Here is a 25915-nt window from a genome sequence, read left to right as displayed (position 1 = left end):
TTATTTATTCCCTTGAATCTCTCCTTAGTATTTATTTCAACTACAATTTCGCCTGTACTCTTAAAGTTGACTCTGGGCCTCACTCTACCCTAGGGAGGCTTTGCCTGAGGGGCCTTGATAAATAACATTTTCTGGAGCTGATGATAAAATGTTCTGTAGCATGTATGTAAGAAAATCAAGGATGATCCTTGGCTAGTTGGCTCTGCTGACTGTAGTCATCTAGACTAAGTGCTGACAGAATAATATAAAAGGACATGTCAAAACAAAACAAAACATTAGAGATATATTTTTAAAAATATTCTGTGAATCAGAAGATTTTTCATGTTGATACTTTCAAATTAGATTAATGGAACTATCGTGTTGATACTTTCAAATTAGATTAATGGAACTATCATGCAGTAGGATATATTTATGAAATATTCCAAGATATTCTACAGAGATATTGCTTCAACTTTCCATGAAAGCAATCTGAATTAAAATTTAAGTAAGCCCCTATTTTTATTTGGTGTGAATAAAAGAATTTAAAAAAAACATGAATTGGATGCCTCTTTTAGGCATATGACAGTACTAAAAGACTTTCTCTATCATTATGATTATTTGCCAATAGAAATTCCTCAGGCAAGTCATTAACTTCCAAGGGTCTCATTTAGTTCTCCTCTCAACATTGATCAAATGATATATAAAATTTAAATTACTTACAGTTGATCTAAATAGATTATATTGTGTGGTATGTCAAATATTCTTAGAACGTTCATGCAAAGAATGACTACATACAATTATATTTTATAGGTGAAGAAACAGGAAGTTTCAAATATGGGCAAAAATGTACCTTTACTTCGGTTGATTATTAAGGATACAAGTTTATAATTAAAAAACAATATGGAATATCAGCATTTCAAGTACTCTTCTGGGAGAATGTCAAATTTATGGAACTTGATGCTGTTTCTTTTGATTTAGCTTGTATTTCAAACTAATAATTGCATGTAGTCTTTTAAAGGCTCAAATAATAATATTGGATTTATGGGAAAAATTAGCAGTATCTTAATCCCTTCAATTTACCAATTCAAGAGGCAATCACTTTCATATCTTGCAATTTATTCTTTTGATATATCTCTCTATATCTAAATAAAAATTTTTATTAGTTTCTAAATTGTTGATTTCTAGGCTTTTTTCTGTTGACATCCCTCCATGGAAGGTGAGGATGTAGATGTCCTTTGTACACTGCCTCCTCCCTGTCTCCACCCCTCCTCCACACTCAAACACACTAAACTCTCATTCTCCCAATATAATTATATTGTGATGGTCATTTAGGTTACATCAATGTTCTCTATACACAACTCATGAATATGTAAATACTATTGACAGCTGAGTACTGCCTCACAACAGATAAAGGAGGTCCAGGTATAAATATTGAACTTTCAACAATCTCTTTTATTTTGATTTCACATTTTCCCCTACTTCAAAAGGCACTTGATATCACTTTTGAGTGTTCCACAGTATAATAGATTTTTGCTCATTGCCAGGTAGAAACTATCTTAGGTTTCTAAAGGCCTTTTTCATGTGCATAGTCAGAATTCTCCTGAGAAACAGAAACAGAAAGACTGATTGACTAATTATGAGGAATTGGCTCATACAATTACAGAGGCCCAGAAGTCCCATGATCCGCCATCTGCAAGCTGGAAATCCAGGGAAGCTGGTGGTATAATTCTAGTATGAGTTCAAAGGCCTGAGAACCGTAATGCAGATGGTGTAAGTCCTAGCCCAACAGCAGAAGACCAGTGTTCCAGCTCAAGCAACCAGACAGAATTCTCCTTTCCTTCACCTTTTTGTTGAGGTCCTCAACACACTGGATGACACAGTCTGTTTTACTTAGTTCACTAATTCTAGTGCTAATTTATTCTAGACAAATCTTCATGGACACACTCAGAAATAATGATTCATCAGATATCTGAGCATCACATGGCCTGGTCAAGCTGATACATATAATTAACCGTCACACCATGTATATATCCAGTTCCCACTTTTCCTAACATTGCATTATTCTATAATCTTTGTCTTTTTTGGCTTAAGTCTATTTTATAAATTCCTTTGTTAAAAGTTTATTGGTATTTCAAGGGGGAATGGAAGATCATGTGTGTAACCCACCTACCACCTTCAACTATACACCCCTAATATTTAAATCTTCATTAATTGAACTCCATTTTATTGAATGGAGAACATGCAGACTACTCACTCCTTAGAGATACTCTTACATTTACACTTATGTTAAATGAAATAGCCAGCCTATCTCCAGAGGAAAGGCTCAGTGAATTGTTGAGTATTTTTAACTTTCAAATGAGGAGTGTTAGAAAACTTGTGAGGCCATGGATGGGAAGAAAGGGGAATGTCTTAGGTCACTGCTGGTACCAAAGGAAGTTGAAGATCCTTAGTATCCATGTACCAAGTGCTGTGTCATGCATAAAGTCTTTCTGTAGGTCCTTATGAATATCATACCATATAGATAAATATGTATTTTCCTGCCTTTTCATACATTGTAGTTTCTAAGAACTTCATCACTGCTCACGTAACTATTAAGTCTTTTACAATTCAAATATAATATCATCCTTCTTTCCAAATATATCTTCATCAGCTTTAACTATAGTGACTCTCTTCTGTACTCCCAAAGCACCCAGAAAATATCTCTAATAGTCCTTTAGTAAGTATTTAGATTTGCCCCAAACATTTGTTATCCAGGACAAGAGTACAAAGGGAGGTACCCTGCTTAAATTCCATGTTCTCTAGTTCTTTACCCTATCTCTATCCTGTCCCTTTCCTTCCCAGGGGACTTATGGAGATGTTTCTTCCAATTTGAGTCATATATCCTTTCACCTATCCATCAGGAAGAGGGAGAATGTACAATATAGGACAGTCTTCTAGAAAACAATCATGTAGATGAAGCTCACACAGGTCCTCTGCCATTTGGAAAGCTAATTCTATGCCAAGATATCCAGAGAGAACTCTGTAACATCTGGGCCCTGTAGATTCCTCACCCTCTTGGGAGGAGATACACGAGAAGACCAGAGTTGATGTATCTAATGTATCAGAGCCATTAGTATTCTATATATCCCTTGAAATTAGTGATTTGTTTTCTTCTATCTCCTCCACTCTAGTTTGAGCTCCTTAGATACAAGAACTGTGTATGATTAAATCTCTATGTGTGTCAAATTAACATAGGTTTTGTTTTTTGTTTTTTTTCCCATGGAAGTGCTCAAATAATACATGAATGGGAATATATCAGAGTATGTTAGAAATGCCAATGTTGTCTCAAGGGACTTCTTCTTACCTACCCATGAGCAAATTTCATAGATAGGTTTTCCTACATACACACACACACACACACACACAAAGTTTCCAAGTCTAATCATGGGTAATCACCAGAACCAAACCAAGTTGATCAAATTGTCTTAGGAGTTTGGAATTGAGACACAAAGAAATTCTATCAATTAGCTGTTGTTGAATATGAAGATACACACACAGAACTATATTTAAGCCTTCTGTAGGTTGAAGAAAAAAAGAGAAAGAAACAATGCCAAAGACGGACAAAGGTAAACTGTCACTCAAGATCCTGTGACTCCAGAGAAGTTGGAAGCCCTAATTTCCTGGGATCTCTTCAGCACTCTTCTGGATTCGGTCCTTGAAATATTCAATTACACTTCCTTTTCTTGAATTCTTTTTGACATGCCTACAACCTAATCACTGTCTCCACATTCCCTACCCTGTGTATAATTTCAGTATAATTTGACTCTGCACATGATTACTTTCTTTTTACTGTTACATCTGAGAGATAAATATATTTTCTTATACATTTATTTATATCAAGCTTCCCCCGTACCACATGGAATTCTGAGTGTGTTCAACACTCAAGACTCAGTTGCTGTCTGAATGGCTACAGGATCCTTTACTTTCTGAGAAACTATGAACCTAGTATCAGGTGGTGAAATAGGTTTTTGAAGCTGTATTTTTAACCTTTTCAGGGTTATTTGAAATGGATTACTCTTCAACCTTAAATATAATCTAATCCTAGTGACAGTCTAAATGATAAATATATTTCCAAAAAGATTTCACTTTTTGTTTTTTTTTATTTTATTTTTTTTAATTTTTATTTATTTATGATAGTCCCACAGAGAGAGAGAGAGAGAGAGAGAGGCAGAGACACAGCCAGAGGGAGAAGCAGGCTCCATGCAGGGAGCCCGATGTGGGATTCGATCCTGTATCTCCAGGATCGCGCCCCGGGCCAAAGGCAGGCGCCAAACCGCTGCGCCACCCAGGGATCCCAGATTTCACTTTTTGAATAATTACTAAAAAGGAGTGATTTGAGGCCCAGGGTAATTCATTTTTTAATATTTTTCCTGTAATGTTTAATGTACATTTTTCTTTACGGATAAATAACTAGCACTATTGGAGATGTCTGATTATCTAGTAAAATGTTGGACATTTCCTCTAATTTGAGTTATATTTTGTAGACTACAACAATTTTATGAGCCTATAGATTAAATAAACCTAGAGATTAAACCATTTAATGAGAAAATATGCTACAGAGAGTTATAATACACAAGTGCACACAAGAGTGGAAGAGCATGCTATACAATGTCTGTGATTATAAGGGAATGGATATTCCTAAATGTTTGGTATGAATGTATGCTTCCACAAGATGGTGATTTTTTTTTCTTAACAGCATGTGGTAGCTTCTTCTCTGTCACTTCATGAGTTGATTATCACTAATTGCTCCAAAGAATTTGCCAAAGTCCAGTTTTGAATTGTTTTGTTAATTTGCTGTCATCCAGAATTGATTCTGGTTACTGGTATATTTTGAGTATATTAAGTTTTCACTACTTGGGGATGAATGCTTTTCAAAACTAATAAATTATAATTGAGACACCTGGGATGCGTTAAATGTATTTCAAATCAAAGCTAACATAGGCAAAGTGCTTGAACAGAAGTCTAGTAAGCTGAACCATATTGATCTGCTACTAACCTTGGACAATTTAAGAGAACCAAGTTTCTTATTGTGAGGTCACTAATGGCTCCTTCATTTGAAAGACCAAATGGTTCTATCAGAAACATATATTGGCATAGTTTTATGACATAATTTGAACAAAAGGGAACTTTGCATAATTGGAGTATATAGGTTTTCACTTACACATAATTGAGTATAATGTTGTGTTCACAAGTGTAGCAATCTCAAAGATGTTTTACAGGAGTTGGAATTCACAAAACTTCCATATGGATTGGCTTTCTGAAGAATTCAGGGTCCAGGCTAGCAAATTTGCAATGAGTGTTAAATATACTTAAACCGGTACAAATAGGGTAAAGATCAGATAAAATGCATGAAACATCTTCCCGAAATCTCAACACATTTCTTAACCTCCCATACCAAGGAACTGAATGAACAAAACAAGGTTGGAAGAGGGATGGGTAATTATGACTCTTCTCAATAACATCTTCATGAACCTGAGTACTGCCTTTGTTAACCCTGGGTTAAGAGCCAGATTCATGAAGCCATTATCAAGTATTCACCCCTTTGACAATTACAATATGTCAATGATATATTTGTGATGGAATTACAGATTCTAGATTTTAACTCATTTGGAAAGACTAGGAAAAAGGTATTCAGAAAGATCTCTTTCTGAGCTGAGTATATCACTTGACTTAGAATGGGAGAGGTAAAGAATAAAGTGGAGAATATTCTTCTATCTTTGAAAAATTTAAGAGACAGAAAAAAATGGAATACCTTCTTGAAATGCCTTGCTCTGAGGCAAGCTGAGCAATTGTTGTTTTTAACTTCCCCTCAGTTAAATATGCTTCCATCATGCTATCTGTACAGAACAATGATTTGTTTTGCTCTCACTGTTGGCAAAGCAGGAGGTGTAAATATGCTTTCCAAATCCTCCAGGGGACTGTGGTGAAGTCTTCCCCACCCCCAGCTGAAGATTAATTTAAACCACAGCCTCTCCCCCTTTGGCGGGCTTCCATGTGTGAGCCAGAAAGTAGTTCTCCATCTGGAATTCTCAGTGACGCAACCCTAGCAAGCCCTTGGGTAAGGGAGAAACTTAAAAATCAATATTTTGCTACTAATAGTATTGAGAATGTTAAAATTGTATTTGATAATGTATGTATAATGAACCTAGCTTTCACAACAGAGCACCAGTGCTAGTACATGCACATACATATGTACCTACCATTCTTAAATGGAAATCACAAATGTGAAGGAGGGACAATCACATGTATGACTGGGAGGGAATCTTATCTACTCTGTCCTGTATCCTCCGGTAGTTCATACGTTCTTAACAGCCACTTGGAGACCTGCTTTAGTTTTCACATAGCTCCAAGAATTATGAAACACACCAAATGCTCCAGAAGCCAATACACAGAGACAGTTAAATAGACATGGACCCCTTCGTGTTTGTCATTTAAGAAGAGAATTAAAAGCTTCTGCCCACCAGAAGAAGTCACCTGCAAATAAAGAAGTATATAATATTTTCTCCTTTAGATAAATGGATAAACACTGTATTTCCTTGATTGTCAAATAGACACACTCATTTAAACATTTCTGATATTGAGAAGTATCAATCAATAAATGCACTTAATGTTTCTTTATATTTCATCAATGTGCTATCATTAAAGAGATGGAATGTCCTAATCATTGGCATCTTAAAATGGAGGCAAAATGGTATGTGGGAACAATCCTCCTGACAATGAATTGAGTGGGTAGATAGTGGTATCATTCCTGTACTCAAGAGCTGAGGACAAACTAATGCTGGTGAATAGTGATAATTCTGGCACAGGTGTCACAAATATTTAAAATGTCAAAATATAAATATTCTGTGGCTTCTTTCTTAAATTATTATGTATAGTATTCAATTACCAAATATTATATAAGGAGAATCTTCCCAATTAGTGAGATATAAAACTGATGTGTGTGTCTTGAATGAACTACTCATGTGCCCCAATATGCATCTAATTTGCCTGAACAGCAGGAACCCTCAGCTTGTTATCTCTGCAGCATCTACCTTCATTTATGATATTAGTTCATATAACACAATTTTATGCATGTGTCATGTTATAAAAAGTTAGGAGATCATGTACATAAGAGGGAAAAGTGGGAGAAAATATTAAAAGTTTATTATATTTGTTCTGGGAAGTACCTGGTATTGCTGGCCACATGTAAGAAAATCCAAAATCAGTTTTTGAGTAAAGTGGATAAAGAAGCTGGAAGAAGCCCTCAATGATTGAAGAGATGCTACACATGTGGTTGGGAATAAGCCAAAAATATGTTAATAAGCAGGACCTGAAGAAATAAATCAAGCTATGTTTTATAATAAATAATAAATCAAGGACATCTTTTTAACCAGGACATAAATGGCACTCACAAATGGAGAAGTCATAGGGAGACAAAGCAGGAACTGGTATGAAAGTGAATGTGTAGGATTACAATGAATTGGTGAGACAGTCAAGAAACTGGTAGGTTGTCTGGTTTTCCCAACACAGTCTATTGAAGCGCTATATTATACACCTGAAACTAACATAACCCTATATCTTAACTACTGGAATTAAAATCCGAAACAAAAACAAAAACAAAAACAACACAACTGTGGTAGGGCCTTAAAAGAAATTTTGCCTGGGGCACTGGAAATGTATTCGATCTGAAAGAGAAATTTTACATCAGGGCCTTGGTAAGACTGTACAAAGATTACTATTTAAGCTACTAGAGGAGAGGGACTAGAAAGAAAAGATCCAGTTAAAATATAATTTCAATAGCCTTACAAGAAATAATATCAACAGGAAGAAGATGGCAATGAATATAAAGAGTTGGACAGCAAGAAAGAGGAAAGAGAATTAGAAGCAATACAAAGTTTTCATGCTTGAGTGACTCAGAAGATGGCAGTGGAAATATGAGAGATGGTAAAGAAAATGGAAAAACAGCTATGAGGATAAAATGATGAAATCAGCTTTTAGAAGTATGTTTTTAGAGGTGTTAATGGAATATGGAGCTGGAACAGGGATTGAGAATCAATAGCAAAAGTATACATTCAGAAGGATAAGGGTTTAAACACATTTCCATGCGTGCTTAACTCTAAGATCCTCTCTGTCCTCTCATTAATTGATATAATTCTTCCTTTCTTAAAAAAAGAAGACTCTGCATTGTTCATAATGTGTCAGGCATTGCTACTGTAACAGCAGTGACTAATATCACAGTATTCATGGAATAGATGTACATAGTAGGGGACAATATATGTCAGAGCATCATAAAATGACCTGCTCGTAGTAGGCAACTAAGTTAGTTTCTGTCCTTGGGAAGTAAGAAAAAGCCTCTCAGATATGGTTGAGGGAGTTATTTGGATGCTGTTCCATGGAGGAAAGTGAGAGATATAAGAGAGACAAGATATAGGCTTGGGAGAAGTTATCTCAGGTTGGGGAACAAATATGGAGGGAAAGGACAAATAATATAGGTTTTTAGAGGAGAACCATGGCAATTCAAAACAAGACAAAAAAATTAAAAGCAACAATATAAAAGAAGAGGTAATAGTAATTTCTTCAGAAATACACTGAAGTATAGAAACGAATTTAAAGGATCATTAAATTTTACGATTAGGGAGTTACACCAATGATCATGGTGAAAGGAAATACACTGAAAAGGCAGAGATGGGGATCCCTGGGTGGCTCATTGGTTTAGCGCCTGCCTTTGGGCCAGGGCTGATCCTGGAGACCTGGGATGGAGTCCCACGTTGGGCTCCCAGCATGGAGCCTGCTTCTCCCTCTGCATCTCTCTCTGTCTCTCTCTCTCTCTCTCTCTGTGTCTGTCATGAATAAATAAATAAAATATATATATAAAAAAAAAAAAAGGCTGAGAAATACCAGAATTTCAGGGGTAATGACTATGGGTAATAAGAAATAAACTACATTTGTATTAGTTTGCTAGGGCTGCTATGACAAAATACAAGAGACCAAGTAGCTAAAACAACAATTTTTTTAGAGATTTTATTTATTTATTCATGAGAGACACAGAGAGAGAGAGGCAGAGACATAGGTAGAGAGAGAAGCAGGCTCCATGCAGGGAGATGGACGTGGGACCTGATCCCAGGACTCCAGGATCACGCCCTGGGCCGAAGGCAGGCGCTTAATCGCTGAACCACCCAGGCATCCCAGATTTTTTTTTTAAACACATTTCTAGAGGCTGGAAATCCAAGATTAAAATGTTGGCATGTGTGGTTTCTTTCTCCTGATGCTTCTCTCCATGGCTTTCAGATGGCCACTTTCTGTGTCCTCACATGGCCTTTTCTGCATGCACTCTCACTGCTGTTACCTTTTTTGTTCTTAGAAGGATTCTAGTCTTCTTAGATTAGAGCTCTGCTCTTAAGTTCTCATTTATTAAAGGCCCTAATTCCACGTACAGTCATAGTGAGCATTAGGGCTTCAACATATGAATTTTGGGGGGATATAATTCCATATATAACTCTGGTATCCTTTCATTACATATATTTTTTTTTTACTTTGATTCTATTTAACATATTTTTGAAATTTTTTATATTTCAGATATACCTAAGAACTTCTCAAAATACAGTGAGCACTAGTATACCCACTTCATAGTTTAAGAAAAAAGAAACATTTTTCAAACAGCCAAATATTTTGCATACCCATATGTCATGCCTCAGAGTTAACCTCTATCCTGAATATGGTATTATCCTTATTACCTTTAAACAATATATAATTTGCATGCTGCTAAATTTCATATAAATAACATCAGCAATTTTTCTTTTTTGGTGTGATATTTGTGTTTGATAGCTGTAGCTCTAGTTCATTCACTTTCGCCGCAGTCCACCCTTTTGTCGTATGAATAAGGCACACATTTCCACTGTCTCATTAATGAATATTCAAGTGATTTGCCATTATTTACACTATTACAGAAAAACTGTAGTGAATATTCTCATGCATGTTTCTAGGTGCAAATGAGTGACTCTCCCTCGGGTAATTTATTTTGAGGTGGAATTACTGGTTTGTAGGAATGCACATCTCCAACTTTAACTAGATATTGCTGAACTGCTTTCCAAAGGTTCTATCAACTTACATATCCACTAGTCACATATAAGAATTGCTTTTGAGACAAGTCTTGCTAACAAGACTTTTGTCAAGCTTTTATTCTTGCTCAATCTATATGCCACATGGTATCTAATTCTGATCTCAATTTGCATGTAATAAGAATACAAGCTTCCTCTTCTATCTCCTGCTCTATGCTTCTCAGGTGTCTTCCCCCTTATAGGACTCCTTGCTATCTGGCTTCTGGTTGAGTTTGTCCAATAAAAGGATAAAGTATCAGAAGGCTGCAAGAAAGAGATGAAGATTTCTTCCCCTTTTCTTCTGCTTCAGCACATGGATTCTATCATTTGCTTTGTCTCGCTACAATTACAGATGTGATCAGATGGTCCTCTGAGAGAGCCTCTAGCCTAGCCTAGCCTAGCCTAGCCTAGCCTAGCCTAGCCTATTTCCTACTGTTTTCCATGAATAGCAGATAATGGCTTCCCACTGTCGCTAATTTCTATGTGCCTCAACCTCTCTTGTTAATTTCTTCAGCCTTGCCTAATACTTAGGTAAACCTCTTGTTTAAAAATATCTTCAGTTTACGCATACGTTTGAATTTGCTTTCCTGACATAACCTTGAATAATACAAAGATAGATTATGAAAACTATCTCTCCAGAACCCTATGCTTGCCTGCTGTTAATATTACCTTTTTGGTCGTGCTACCTACCAGAGATTTTTTTTTGTACCTATTAAAGCAATTAAAATGTGTGTTCTCATCCTTTTTTTAATCACAAATAGCAGACATAGTCACTGTTCCTTAACTTTCTGGTTGGGTATTGGGGTTTTTTTGTTTTTAGTTAGTAATGTACTAAGGAGGTAATCCTATCAGTACACAGGGAGCTTCCTCACTAAAATTTTTTAACACATGTGTGTAATACATCTTATAGGTATACCTTAATTTATTCATCCCTCTAACGATGGACATTTAGATTACTTGTATAATCTTTCCAAAAATAGCTTAATGTATAAATCAATGCTCACATAGATTTGCTGGGCCAAAGCTATATAAATCTGGTGTTTTAGTACTTGTCAAATTGCATTCTTTAAGGATTGCAGCCATTTGCAGTCCCATTTGGAATGTGTGAAAAGGTCTATCACCCTACAGCCTAAATAGTAACGGTGTAGTATCCAGATGTTTGCAATTTTGTTATTTTGACATAAGATATGGTATTTCCTAGTTTGAATTTGCATTGCTTTTATATTGATTCAGTAGAATGCCTTTTCTTATTTAAAAGGAATTTGCATTTTCATTCCTGAGAGCTATGTTTATTTCCTACACCCACATGATATTGAATTTTAGTCGTTTTCTTTTCAATTTGTAGGCATTCTTTATTAATTATGGGGAGAGAAGCAGGTTAATCCTTTTTCTCTGGTGATATGAGTTTTAATTTCCTCTCATTTTGTTATTTTTCTTCTCACTTTGTTGTATGTTACCATTTAGAAATTTTCTACTTTTCTATAGAGGAATTTTTCAGTCTTTATAAAATACTCTTCCATGATTACTCCTAGTATTTTCATCGTGTCTTACTTTACATTGAAATCTTTGTTCCAGTTGGAATATTTTTCTGCTACAAAAGAAGCATGGATGCAACATTTTTTCTTTTTGAATAATTGTAAGTATATTTTCAAAGTGTCTTTTTTTCTTTACTCAACTGTTTTACTTAGTTATATCTTTTAAGATCACTTAGCTTCTATTCTGTTCCAAATTTTCAGTATGTGGAGAGTTTGGAGCTTTTTATTTTGTTGCTTGTTATTTCTACTAATTCTTAATTCTGGTATCTTGTTTATTTCTACTTTTGGAAATTTTGTATTGTGAGCTCAGTTTTGGCAGGGTTTTACGTGTGGGAATCTATGTGTCCTCAATCGAGGCTGAATCCCTTCAGAGAATATTTATATTATTTTCTGCTAGGCACCACTAGGCAATAACAATTTTTAAATTAATGTTTCAACTTAGGATTTCTTGGAACATATAGGTAACATAAATAACAAATTTCAATCCCCAGTGAAAGAAGAAAGACTTGCATATGTGAAATCTCGGGAAAGATGTTATTTTCCCTAGATTCTCAGTTAATAAGATCTGCAAACAGCCTCAAGGCACCTGTGGTTTCAGCATCCTCATCACAAACATGTTCTCTACTTCATCACTTTTACCACCTGTAGCCTTCACTTACTTTCTTAAGAGCACAAAGTTTGTGGCTATTTTTTACTTAGCATTTTTAGGATGTCTGCAGGGGGAGGGGAATTTTTTCTAGGATATTTAGTCAACTGTCTTGTTGGCACGATACTACACTATAAGCTGATTTTTGGTATAAAGAAAGAGTGAAATAGTTTAAAGCAAGAACAGTATTTAGGATGCATTTATTTCAGAACAAAAACAGTTTGACCATATTTTAGGCAGGATGTAAGACTTAAAAAAATGAAGTAGTCCAGCAAGTAACATCAGTTAAAGGGCATTCTGGACAAAAAGAACAGAAAGAACATATATAAATGTGTCAAACAGATAGAGTGTGCTAGAGTAAAATGAAAAAAGTCATACTTAAATTAGAAATATATAATTTGTCCAGATCATAGGAAGTTTGGAATATGATGCTCAAGTTTTTAGCATTTGATCTGAATCTAAATAAGAATTTTAGTTAATGCTGGGATTACAGAGAGTTGAAGCATTAGTAATCTTGTCTGGCATCTCATTATTACCTATAGTCTGTATTGCTTTTACTCTAAGCTGTGAACATATGAAATGTTCAGTTTTTTCTCCAGGACCAGCTTGATAGGAGAAATAATCTTAGGGTTTTCTTAGGGTTTGTTTTTTTTTTCCCCCATCCAGATGTGCCTGCATGCTTGTATTATGTACTCCCTTGGTATTAAGAAATGATTTGAAAATGAGTTTATGTTAAAGATTCCTCAGCAAACATTTAGTAACTTATATAATTTCTTACAATGCCTTAAATCACATAAATATGTATTTAAGAGTGTCAAACTCTAGGGTTGCTCATTTGAATAAAGGTAAAGAGAGATAAGTGGATTTTATAGAAAAATGAGGGAAAATATTAGTTAAAAATATTCAGAGCCAAACATGGTGTGGGCTGATTCAGTTTAGAATGGGGTTAGAAGTGGCCAACTGCTGATACTTTTCATTGTGAGAGTAGTTTGGATTGTTGCTATGGATGTCTGCTGAACATAATCAAACACATGGGCTTGGGCCCCAATCTGTCTTTTACTGCATCCCTTTTCTCTCCACTCTGACACACAATATGGGTATACTCAGTGATAATCAGGGAGCTAAAGCCTCTCAGGGAAGTCCTCATTCTGTAAGACCTATGAGTTGCTCTAAGGAACAAAAAGGTCATTTATCTATGTATATATTTGTATACTACTCTGTACTTAAATGCAAATATCTTTGGCTTAGTTTTTTAGATGTCAGTGATAGTTCTTTGTCACAGATTAGGAAGAAATCTAGAACCCAAACTTAACTAAAAGTAGCTATAGCGCAGACACTGGAGGCTTAGACTTCATTATATATATATATAAAATCTCTCCAAGTTCTCATAAGTAAGAAGCTATCTTATTAATGAACCTAAATCCTGTTCCTGTTTGTTAAGGCTGCTGTTATGCACTAAAATCGAGCCCTGAATTTGTGCAGTATCACTTCTTAGATATTTAAATGTTGTGCCTGGAAGCCAATCCCCAGCTATGAGTTTACAAACCTGGCAACATAGATGTCAAAATATGCCTACTGTTGTATCCTCTATACTGTACTTGAATACATTGTACACTTGTTACCAATATGCTTTTGCTCATGTTAAATGTCTGAGTCAAATCTCTACTGCTTATGAGCCAGGAATTTCTTTTTGCCCTGCTCCTGCACAGGTTTCAACTCTCATTCCAATTTCTGGACACTCTATGTTTGTCCTAACTCGTAATTAAATGCAGTCCGCTTGTCCACTTTTCAAACTATGACAACCAGAATAGTTTTTCATGTCAAGGTTAGAGAAGAGTTTGGTGTCGGTGATACAGCGTTAGTTATCTATTGCTGCTTAGCAAGTCAATACAAACTTAGAGGCTTAGAACAAACATACACTTATCTCACACTTTTCATGGGTCAAGGAGTTCAGGTATGATTGAACTGGGTCCTCTGCTCAGCATCTCGCAGGTTGCAATCTAGCTGTTTGCCAGGCTGCTCACATAGCTGTTGGAAGATTTTAATGTCTTGTGGTTGTAAGATTGAGGTTGCTGTTTTCTTGCTGACTGTCATCGAGGTACCACTCTCAGCAGCTAGTGGCCCTTGCAGTCTCTTGCCACTTAGCTCTGTCATAACAATGCAGCTTACTCCTTCAAAGCCAGCAGGAGAAGCTCTCTCTCCAATCTGCTAAGATAGAATATTATATTTATAGCATTATCAAGGGAATGACTTTCCAATTATCTTTGCCATATCCTATTGGCTAGAAGCAAGTCACAAGTTCAATTCACACTCAAGGGGAGGTGATTTTATGAAGGCATGACTCACTGAGGCTCATCTTAGAATTCTGCCTACCACAGACACCAATCTGAAAAACTGAGTGCAAGGAATTCCTACTACTACCAACAGCTCTCCTTAAAAAATAGAAATAAAAAATAGTAACAGACAAAAAGGAAAATACCTACTAGACACATGTAGCAAATGCCTGTTGTGATGGTTAATTTGATATGTTAGCTTGACTGAGCCATAGGTTGCCCAGGTATTTGGTCAATCATTACTACAGATGTTTCTGTGAGAGTGTTTCTGGATGAATTTAACATTTAAATCAATACCTTGAGTAAAGCAGATTGCCTTTCCTAATGTGAGTAAGCTCATCCAATCAGTTGAAGACCTGAATAAAACAAAAGGCTGGCCCTCTCCCAAATAAGGGGGAATTCTTCCTGCCTGATGACTTCCTAGCTGGGCCATGGGTTATTTTTCCTGCCTTTGGTCTCAAACTGTAACGTTAGCTCTTCTCAGTCTCAAGTCGACTGGCCATTAGACTGGAACTACACCATTAGCTCTCCTAGGTCTCCAGCTTACTGACCATAGATCTGAGCACTTATATTCCACAACTGCATACACCAATTATTTATAATAAATCATAACTCTCTCTTTGTCTCAGTTCTACATCTTATTGGTGCTGTTTCTCTGGAGAACCTTGTCTAGTACACCTGTTAAATTGAACATATTATATTAACTAATCACCAACTAAGCATCATCTAACAAATCACTAATTACTAATCAAGCATTATTAAATAAACTACATTATTTAGATGGAAAACCGGTTTTTAAATAACCATCTTACCATCTTTGTGGCTGTCTGTTTTAATAACATAGCTCATCTGAAAATTTAAGTCAACACAAATGCTTTTATTAAACTGGGCAGAGCTGACTTGTAAAACTTTCAAGAGGCCTATGGAATCTTGTTCTTTGCATAGCTGGCTTTGAGCAGACCCAGGCTAATGCAATCTGACTTGTTTGACTAAAATAAGTTTTATATGTTCAAAGGGGAGAATATAGTCATTTTTAAAAGAAAATTCAAATTCTTGTTCATTCTTCAAGCAATATGATGCTGTGCAAATTTATATTATTAATACCAATTTTCTTAAGCATAAACTAATTATTCAGATGCTTAAGCATTTTGTTTAATGAAGGATAGTAATGACTGTAAAGACATAGATGATCAGGGTAGTTAGATATCTAGCCATAAGGATGGCCCTACTATGATGTGCTCCATCAAGGCATCAGTTTGGTAACATCATAAATATGGTAAACAAATGCAAATAATTTTTTAATAAAAATTTTACATTTTATAGAAAAAAATATCCAGTTCATTAGAACTGTTACTAAAACCATCATACAAAATGTATTCAGAAAATAACCTGGAGTGAGTTAATTTATTGATACATTCATCCAACAAATATGTGTTTTATTACTTATAACATGGGGAATGAAGAGAATAGAAGGGACAATCTCTCTACCCTTGTAGGTTTCCAGTCTAGTAAGAGAGGCAAAAAGGTAAACAAGTAATTACAATCAAGTTTAGTACTTATTAACATCTTGTGGAATAACTGATCAAGCATACTTAACCTATTAATAGTGGATGGTGGGCGAAGGAAGTTTTCATAATAGAGCGAAAGATGAAGAGACTGAAGAACTGAGTGTAGAGAACTAAAAATTCGAGACATATAGACTTGAAGGAGGTTTAGTATAAAGTATCCTAAAGAGAAGTACAATGTTTGGTGTATCTATAGTTGGAGTGGGGAGTGCCATGAGATGCAACTAGAGTTACATTAAGATCACCATTAAAGAGTATAAAAAGTTCATGTTAAGTTTGAAGTTTATCCTAAAGACAAGAGGAGGTCACTGGAAAGCATTAAAAAAAAATCAGATTTGATAAGGTTAGATTTTCATTTTAGACAGTTTGCTTGGGTTGGTTTTATTTTTATGATAGCATTATTGAGAATTGCATTATACACCATAAAATTCACTCTTTAAAATGTACAGTTCATCATTTTTTTAAAAGAAATTCACAGAGTTGTTCAATCATCATCACTGTCTAATTCCAGAATATTTTCATCATTCTAAAAAAAGAAACCTCATGGCTATTAGCACTCACTCTGTGTTCCTCCTCCTATTCAGCCCCTAACAACCACTGATATATTTCTGTCTCTATGCATTTGACTATACATATATTTCATACACATTGAATCATAAAATATGTGGTTTGCTATGACTGGATAATTTTACCTACCATCATGTTTTCAAGGGTCATCTCTGTTGTAACATGTATCAGAACTTTTCTATTCCATTGTATGGTTGGAAATACACCACATTTGTTTATCTGTTCATCCACTGATGAACATTTGAGTTTTTTTCACTTCTTGGATATTCTAACAATGCTGTTTTGAACATTCATGCACAAGATTTTATATGGACATGCTTTCATTCTCCTTGGGTATATACCTAAGAGTGGGTTTGCTGGCTTCTATGGAAACTCTAGATTTAACAATCTGAGAAATTGTTTCAAAGTGGTTGCACCATTTTTACATTCCCACCAACAATTTATGAGGGTTACAATTTTCCCCACAGCCTTGCCAGCCCTGTTAAGTTTTTAAATTTTTTTTAAACCATCTTAAGGATATGAAGTGGTATCTCACTGCAGTTTTGACTGGCATTTCCCCGATGACTAATGATATTAGCACCTTTCTTTTTTATTGTTGTGATTGTTTTATTTTTATTTTTTTAAGATTTATTTATTCATAAGGGACACAGAGAGAGAGGCAGAGACACAGGCAGAGGGAGAAGAAGACTCCCTGCAGGGAGCCTGATGCGGGATTCTATCCCAGGATCCTGGGATCACGACCTGAGCCAAAAGCAGAAGATCAACCACTGAGCTACCCAGGTGCCCTGACATTAGCATCTTTCATGTGCTTGTTGATCATTTCTATATTTTCCTTAAGAAATTTTAAGTCCTTGCCCATTTTTAAATTGGATTATTATTCTTTTTATTGTTGAGATAAGAAGTCTACATAGATTCTGGATACAAGTCTGTGTTTTTACTTTCCTAATGGTGCCCTTTGAAGAATAAAACTTTAATTTTGATGAAGTCCAATTTATATTTTCTTTTGTCACTTATTTGTCATATATAGAAATCACAATCCAAAGTTACAAAGATATTCCTTTATGTTTTATCCAAAGAATTTTATAGTTTTAGCTCTTCTATATAGGTTGCTTATCCATACCGAATTTATTTTTGTACATGGAGTGAGATCAGGATCTAACAACATTCTTTGACATGTTGATATTCATTTGTTCCAGCACCATTTATTGAAGAGACCATTTTTCCCCATTAAAAGGTTTTGGCATATGGTATGGGTTTACTTTGGGAATCTCAATTTTATTCCACTGCTTTCTATATCTATCCTTATGCTAATACCACGATATGGTTTGATTATGGCTTTTTGGTAAGTTTTTGGTAAGTTTTAAAATCAGGATGGTTTTATCAAGATGGTTTTGTCTATTATCATCAACATGTCAATTCTGAATAAGAAAAAAAAAGATACTGGGATTTTTATAAGGATTGTGATAAATCTGTAGATCTGGAGTATAATGCTCTCTTAATAATATTGAATCTTCTAGTCTATGGACATGAAATATTTTTCCCATTTAATCCATATTTTCTTTCAATGATGTTTTCTAGTTTTGGGTGTACAAGTTTTGCACTCCTTTTGTTAACTATATCCTTAAGGATTTTTATTATTTTGGGTGCTATTATACATGGAATTGTTTTTATTGGTATCATTTCCAAATTGTTCATTGGTAGTATGCAGAAATACGATTTTTCTATACTGATCTTATATCCTAGAAACTTGCTGAATTCATTTATTAGTTCTAAAAGGTTGCCTATTTTTTTGTGGATTACCCTGGATTTTACATATGTAAATGTAAAAACTATGTGTAGTTTTACTTCTTACCAATCTTGATGCTATTTGTTTCTTCTCGACTAATTCCTCTGGCCAGAACGTCCAATCCAATACTAAATAGAAGTAGCAGTAATAATGGATATTCTTCTTCCTGACCTTAAAGGAAAAATATTTACTCTTTGACACTAAGCATAATGTTGTCTGTAGGTTTTCCATGGGTGCCTTTATAAAATTGAGGTAGTTCCCTATTTATAGCTTGTCAAATGTTTTTATCATGAAAGGATGTTGAATTTTGTCAAGTACTTTTTCTGCATCAACTGATATGACTATGTTCTTTTGTCCTTTATTCTATTAATATGGATTACACTGAGTTTCATATGCTAAACCAGTCCACCATTCCAATATATATACCACTTCGTCATGATGTATAATCATTTTTCTATTAGTTGTTGGATTCAGTGTGCTAATATTTTGTTGAGAATTTTCTTATCTATGTTCATAAGGGATATTAATATGCAATTTTATTTTCTTGTGATGTGTCTTCCTGGTTTGGGCATCAAGGTAATACTGGCCTCACAGAATGAATTGACGTTTGAAGAATGAACTGAAGAGAAAAAGAGAGTGCTAGGTGGACCAATGAAAGAGCTGTTTCAATAAGTCAGGTGGATATGGTTAAGATATGGTTTACAGTAATGATAATGACAGTGAAATGAGAAAAGATGTCAACATTCAATATCAGGGGAAAAAAGTTGAATTTTTTTTGTGGTAATCAAGGGAGAGTTGCACATGTAAGACATAGTACCTCTGAACAAAACAAACTGCTGATCTTATAAAGGCTTTGAGAAACAAAATGAAATAAAATAAAATATACAGTACTTGGCAGACTTTCAGGAGGTTGGTGTGGGGACTGTGGCATTGGTAACTGGCTGCTACTAATTGGCTGGTTTTCAGAAGCTGGTTTTCAGAAGCTGGTTTTCAGAAGCATGTAATTGATCAATTAACATGGGCTTAAACTTATTGGCATGAGTTTAAAACTGATTTAGTGATTATGTAATATTATAGTCAAAAGAGAATAGCACAGAGCGAAATTAACACACTGAAAGTAAATCCAAGCCATATCAGATTTGATGGGGCAGTGGAAAACAAGAATACATTAAAGATGCCATTCAGATTTCTGGCCTGGACAATTAAATGTAAGCTCTACCAGGTCAAGAATCTATCTCTCTTGTTGCCTAATGTATTTCAAGCTCCTAGGGAACAAACTGGTATGTGTCAGGCACTTTATAAATATTTTTGAATAAAAAAATTTCCATTAGCATGCAGTAGATTAGTGTAATTATAAAATATGGAATGTTCAATTTCAGATACCTACAAGGTATTCAAAAGAAGATCATTTATAGTAAACTGGATATAAAAGTTTTGAACTAGAGGGCATCTGGGTGACTCATTTGGTCAAACATTTGACTCTTGATGTCAACTCAGGTCTCAATCTCACAGTGGTGAGGTCAAGTCCTGTATTAGGCTCCATGCTGCAGATGGAGACCACTTTGAAAAAGTTTTGAATTAGGAAAGACATTTGCTCTGCTTAGATTTTGTAGACCAGTATATAGATGGTTATTGAAAAGATCAGATGAATTGGGACAGACATCTGTCAATCACAAACTTTTAAGGAACCAGGGCAGCTATAGAATCTGCAAAGGAGATTGACAATAGAAGACCCAAAATAATGAGGGAAACGTGGAAGTCAGAGGCAAGTTTTTCATCATGTTTTCCCCTCCTGAAGGAGGAAGTTAACCTTGTCAAATGATCTCTAGAGGGTAAACAAGAAAGTACCCATTTGATCAAGCAACATTCAAGTCATTGGTGTCCTTGACAAAAGCCATTTCAGTAGTGTTGAGTGCTGTGTGAAAAGAGTGAATAGGTCTATCTGTGAAGAAAGAGAGCAGGATAAGTGGTATTCAGAGGTAGGCTTTGGGTTGAGAAAAGGGGTTTATTTTATCTTAAGTCAAATAGAGCATGTTCAATGTTGATTAGAAAAAGAAAAACAAATGGAGAGAAATTTAAGATACAAGAAAACAAAAAGATCAATAAGCTAACGTATGTGGAAATTTATGATTCTATAATTTTCTCTGACTCTCAAAAATCCTTGCAACTCTAAATTTCTATAAGTATTTGAATTGTATACATAAATAACTAGTTCATCAGGAAATTATTAGACATTTTACTCTAAGTAATACAAAATATAATGTAATATATGTCAAAATTGATGGTCTTTTTATTCTTTTATAGGAAATATATGAGAGAATAAAAGTCACTGATTTTTAATGCTTTCACAAATTTTACACCAAAAGACTTTACATTTATCAAAAAATTGCAGGAAATTTTTCATGTTTGAAAAACATATGCCCTCACCCTATATGTGTCAATTGTTAGTATTTTACTCATTTCCTCCCTTTATCTCTCTCACTCCCATCTGTCCTCTTTCTCTCAATCTCTCTCAGTCTCTCTTTCTACTCATATTCTTTAATAAAGCATTTTAGGATTAGTTGCAAATATTGTGACACTTCATCTCTAATTCAACATGAATCATTAATCATCTAAGAACAGGGACATTCTCTTACATAACCATAATAAAATTGTCATAGAAAGGACGTTTAACATTGATACAATACTATTATCTAATATAGTCTATATTAAATTCTACCTACTATCAATTATCCCAATAATGTGTTCTATAAACTTTTAAGATCCAGAATGCAAATGAGGATTGTGAATTTCATGTAGTTGTCTTATTCTCCAGCTCCCTTTAAGCTATAGACTTCTTACAGGCTTTTTCTTTTTTAAAAAAGTTTAGAATATGGATATTTTTAGACAGTCTATTCTAGATAGAATGTCTCTTAATTTGGGTTTTCTAATTGTTTCTTCATTTATTTCTTCATGATTCACATTAAGAAATAGGTGAGAGCACTACCTAACTGATTAATGCATCCTATTGTATAGTACATGATGTCAATTTGTATGGTTAGTGGTATTAAGTTTAGCCACTTGATTAAAATGATCTTCACCAGATTTATCCATGAAAAGGTACTTTTTCCTTTTGTAATTAATAAATACTTTTTAAAATGATTATTGACCCTGCATGAGTATCCTGTTTTTTAAAGATGTCTTACCCAGGGTTTTTACCTGTATTAATGATATTTTTCTGAGTCTATTAATTGCTGTGGTGGTTGTGAAATGTTTATGTTCTTTCTCTATAATTTCTTCTATATTTAATAGTGTAGTTGGCTTTATTTTTTTGCAAATAAGCTATTTATTTCTATATCCCCCCTTTTATTTTTAAAAAATGATCAGTCTAAATTAATGGATTTATTTTTAATTAAATGTTACAATATTTTTGCTCTTTTCATGCCTAGCATAGCCATGGCTCGTGGTCCCAAGAAGCATCTGAAGCGTGTAGCAGCTCCAAAGCATTGGATGCTGGATAAACTGACTGGTGTGTTTGCCCCACGCCCAACCACTGGCCCCCATAAGCTGAGAGAATGTCTCCCTCTCATCATTTTCCTAAGGAACAGACTTAAGTATGCTCTAACAGGAGATGAAGTAAAGAAGATCTGTATGCAGCGTTTTATTAAGATTGATGGCAAGGTCCGAACTGATATAACCTACCCTGCTGGTTTTATGGATGTCATCAGCATTGACAAGACAGGGGAGAATTTCCGTCTGATCTATGACACCAAGGGTCGATTTGCTGTTCATCAGATTACACCTGAGGAGGCCAAGTATAAGTTGTGCAAAGTGAGAAAGATCTTCGTGGGAACAAAAGGAATCCCTCATCTGGTGACTCATGATGCTCGCACCATCCGCTATCCAGATCCCCTCATCAAGGTGAATGACACCATTCAGATTGATTTAGAGACAGGAAAGATTACTGATTTCATCAAGTTTGATACGGGTAATCTGTGTATGGTGACGGGAGGTGCTAACCTGGGAAGAATTGGTGTGATCACCAACAGAGAGAAACACCCTGGTTCTTTTGATGTAGTTCACGTGAAAGATGCCAATGGCAATAGCTTCGCCACCAGACTCTCCAACATTTTTGTTATTGGCAAAGGCAACAAACCATGGATTTCCCTCCCCCGTGGAAAGGGTATCCGCCTCACCATTGCTGAGGAGAGAGACAAGAGACTGGCAGCCAAACAAAGCAGTGGGCAAAATGGTCCCTAGGTAATGTGATTGGAAGTCTTTATACTTAACTAAAGATCATAGACCATGAAAAAAATATTATAATTTTTTCTATTATTGTTTATTTTGACGTTAAGTATCTTCTAAAATTGGTCAATGAGAGTCCTTTTTAACATTTTTCCTTTGTTAATTCATTCCCAGTATTTGAGTACTTTATCAAATAATTATAAAATTACATTCTTATATGTTTAGAATTATTTATATGCACATGCACATATAGGTATTATGCATATATATAAAATTTTGAGTTTATTCTGTCTGTAATTAAAATAAAAACCTAAAAGCTTTCTTTTCCTTCTTCCATTTCCTATCATATTTTCCTTTTTTCACAGTGAAGAATCTAATTCCCAATAATACCAATATTTTAAATCACTTGCTCTATTTTATCATATAAATGAAATAGTTTCAACTTACTGCACTGATGTCACTAACGACAAAACACTTAAGTAATATTCAAGATTTCTTTTTGTTCCTAAGATATATTCTATCTATTGGTAGAAACAGCAACTAAATAATTCACTCAGTCTTCAAAAATTAACCTATGCTGTTATATTTTCATTAAAATATTTTTATTAAAATAAACCCTGTAATAGCACAGTTGATCACAAATGTAATTATAATGATATAGTAATGACGGGAAAGTCAACCAAAACTTAAATCGACATTACCGTGCTCCTTCCCTTATTTTTATTTTGTGAATGTCACATTGGAAGACGTCTTACTTGAAAAAAATTGCTTTTTGAGTTAAACTGTGATGGCAGCTTGGGGTATAAAAGGCAAAAAATATATATATATAATTCTCTAAGTTTATTAAAATGTCACCCCGGTATTAGGTCTTGCTTGGAGAGAGAAAAGAAATACTGGTGCTCATTAAAAATAATAATGTTCACTTCCAAATGGTTTTCAGAGATGTATATTTTGGGGGACAAAAGCCACCTGTGTTCTCAAAGGTGTGGATAAAAAGGGATGAGCCCATTTAACAGCCTTCATTTCACATTCTGTGTCTTTATTATTTCAAAATGACACCTTTGCAGTTTAGAAGGACCAGTAGGCACTGTTACAACTAAAACTGAATAAAATTCCAAGCTGTGTCAAAGACATTGTTTGAATTCACTTAAAAGTGTTTTATGTCACTGCTCACCAACTCCCCTTCTCTACTCATGATCTGCCTGTGGCAAACTGTTTCTCTCTGGGACTGAAAAGATTACTCCCACTGATACTCCTCTGACAGTGTGAATATTGACTTGCACTTATAAAGGTCAGACAGTTCCACTAGTTAATAGGAGTGAGAAGAGCAGTTCCAACAAGTTTCTTTGAAAGGAATTTAACCTTCAAATTGCAAAGCGTGCTGCTCCGTGGAGCCAATTTTGGCAACTAACAAAATACATGCTTCTCTGCTTTCCAAAAATACCAACAGGAGCCTGAAAGTTAACATTACAAAAGGGAAACAAGCATGCAATGTAGCAGACAAACATCCGTGGGAACACCATCCAGCATGTGCCTTGTTATTTTATTTTTTAAAGAGAGTTGAATACTGTAGAGTAATTCTCTGGGCCTTTAACTTTCTTCAATGTATAATAGCCTTTTCGACTTTTAAGAGCCATGTGCTGTGAGATGATAAGACACCACATATATTTTTCTCAGCATCATTCTGACACAAGATCAAGAAAGAGGTTTAATCCCAGTGGAGCATGGCATCTCCTTACCTATCCTTTGAAAAGTCCTCTGCCTTTTGTTATTGTCTCATGACTGAGAGTTCAGGAAAGGCTGACATAATTTAAGGTCTCTGGGAATGTGGCCTATCTGTTAATAGTAGCGTCCTGAGGTACAATGCAAGAAGGATGGCCATGAGAAAACAGAACTGAAAATGCGAATGAGACTTCACTTTTCATTCTGATGGAAAGTAGAACCAATATTTTTAATTTTTAATAAAACACGTTTATATTGTGGCACCAGCAGCAGAAAGATTGTGCTGCATATAAATGAAGATTATTCCCTAGTTTGTCTTGAGCCCTGGAAGACAGGGGACAGAATGATGAAGAGGGCCTTTTAGAAGTAATAAGTAGGAAGAAGACTAAGGCCCAGGTATCTTGGAAAGCAAAGCTTTTCAGATGCTGGAGCATATTTTAGAAATGGCACTATGGCTTTCACCACTTTAAGTTTGGCATCAGCGAGATTTTAGATTGTGCTAAAATCATCCTTAATGTCCTTTCTGCCTCATCAGTGGGGGACCATTCAAGTAACAAAGTGCCAATCAGGGGCTCTTGTTCCTCTTTAGCTTGGAGATATGACTGTGGAGGTTTTTGAGAGAGCGTGATCTCTCCGCTTGAGATGCCCTTTATTATAACTATAGTTAAAGGTCTGCTGACTTAGCCATTATAAACCGCTAATGTTCTCCACTACAAAAATTTGCTCTAAAATAAAGCTTAGCATACTAAGTTGGAGCCCATGGGAGCCCTGATTTTTATACATTTGAAGGAAATAAAACAGTCATTTGAGTTAAAAAAGAGAGTAACAAAAATATAAACATCAAAGCTATGTGAATTATATGTGTCACTGCTCTGGTATCCCCAAAAATAGCATCATTAATTAAAATGAAGTTGGAAAGTAATTAGCTCATAATCTACACTAATCATTTTTGTAAGTTTGGAATATAAAAATGTAATTAAGAAAAAGAAAAATGGGTTATAGACAGGATCGTATTCTTGACTGAGAAAACTATGAACTTTTAACTTAAATATTAGCTGAAAATATGGAACCTGCATTGCTCTTGCATAATCTTTGCAGTGTTTTAGTCAATGAGTCAAATACTCCTCACGCTTAAGCTTTCCCCTGTAAATTTCTTAGCCATCTTTAAGAGCTTTATTAATTGACCTGAGCAAGAAATTGAAATTTCTAAAAAATAAAAGAACAGTCAAAAGTCAGAGTGTTAAGGAACAGGAAATCCATCTCAATATTTTTTTATTTTGAAGACTATTATTATTAGAATGTGTACTTTTATTTTTTTTTATTTTTATTTTTTTTAGAATGTGTACTTTTAATATCTTCTTTTTGAGAAAATGCCTAAAGAAACATGCACTTTTCTAGTAATATAAGGTCTCTTCAGAATTTTTTAGAAATCAAAATATGTTA

General features: G+C 34.9%; 1 protein-coding gene across 14 annotated transcripts in view; it reads left to right on the top strand.

Moving 5' to 3' along the window:
- The window catches only part of LOC144320381 (small ribosomal subunit protein eS4, X isoform-like), a 33939-nt gene extending 10060 nt beyond the window's left edge, over window positions 1–23879 (top strand). For 5 of the 14 annotated variants that reach the window (XM_077908827.1, XM_077908830.1, XM_077908831.1 and 2 more), the window contains exons 2-3: window positions 17366–17520; window positions 21955–23879. In XM_077908827.1, coding sequence (XP_077764953.1) covers window positions 21962–22765 — 804 coding nt within the window. In that variant the 5' untranslated portion in view covers window positions 17366–17520; window positions 21955–21961 and the 3' untranslated portion in view covers window positions 22766–23879. The other 9 variants (XM_077908837.1, XM_077908826.1, XM_077908839.1 and 6 more) reach the window with 7 other exon arrangements.
- Window positions 23880–25915: the final 2036 nt, after the last annotated feature.

This window comes from Canis aureus, chromosome 9 (assembly GCF_053574225.1).
Source record: "Canis aureus isolate CA01 chromosome 9, VMU_Caureus_v.1.0, whole genome shotgun sequence".
In the NCBI taxonomy this organism is placed as follows: domain Eukaryota; kingdom Metazoa; phylum Chordata; class Mammalia; order Carnivora; family Canidae; genus Canis; species Canis aureus.
This window is presented reverse-complemented; position numbering and strand designations above follow the sequence as displayed.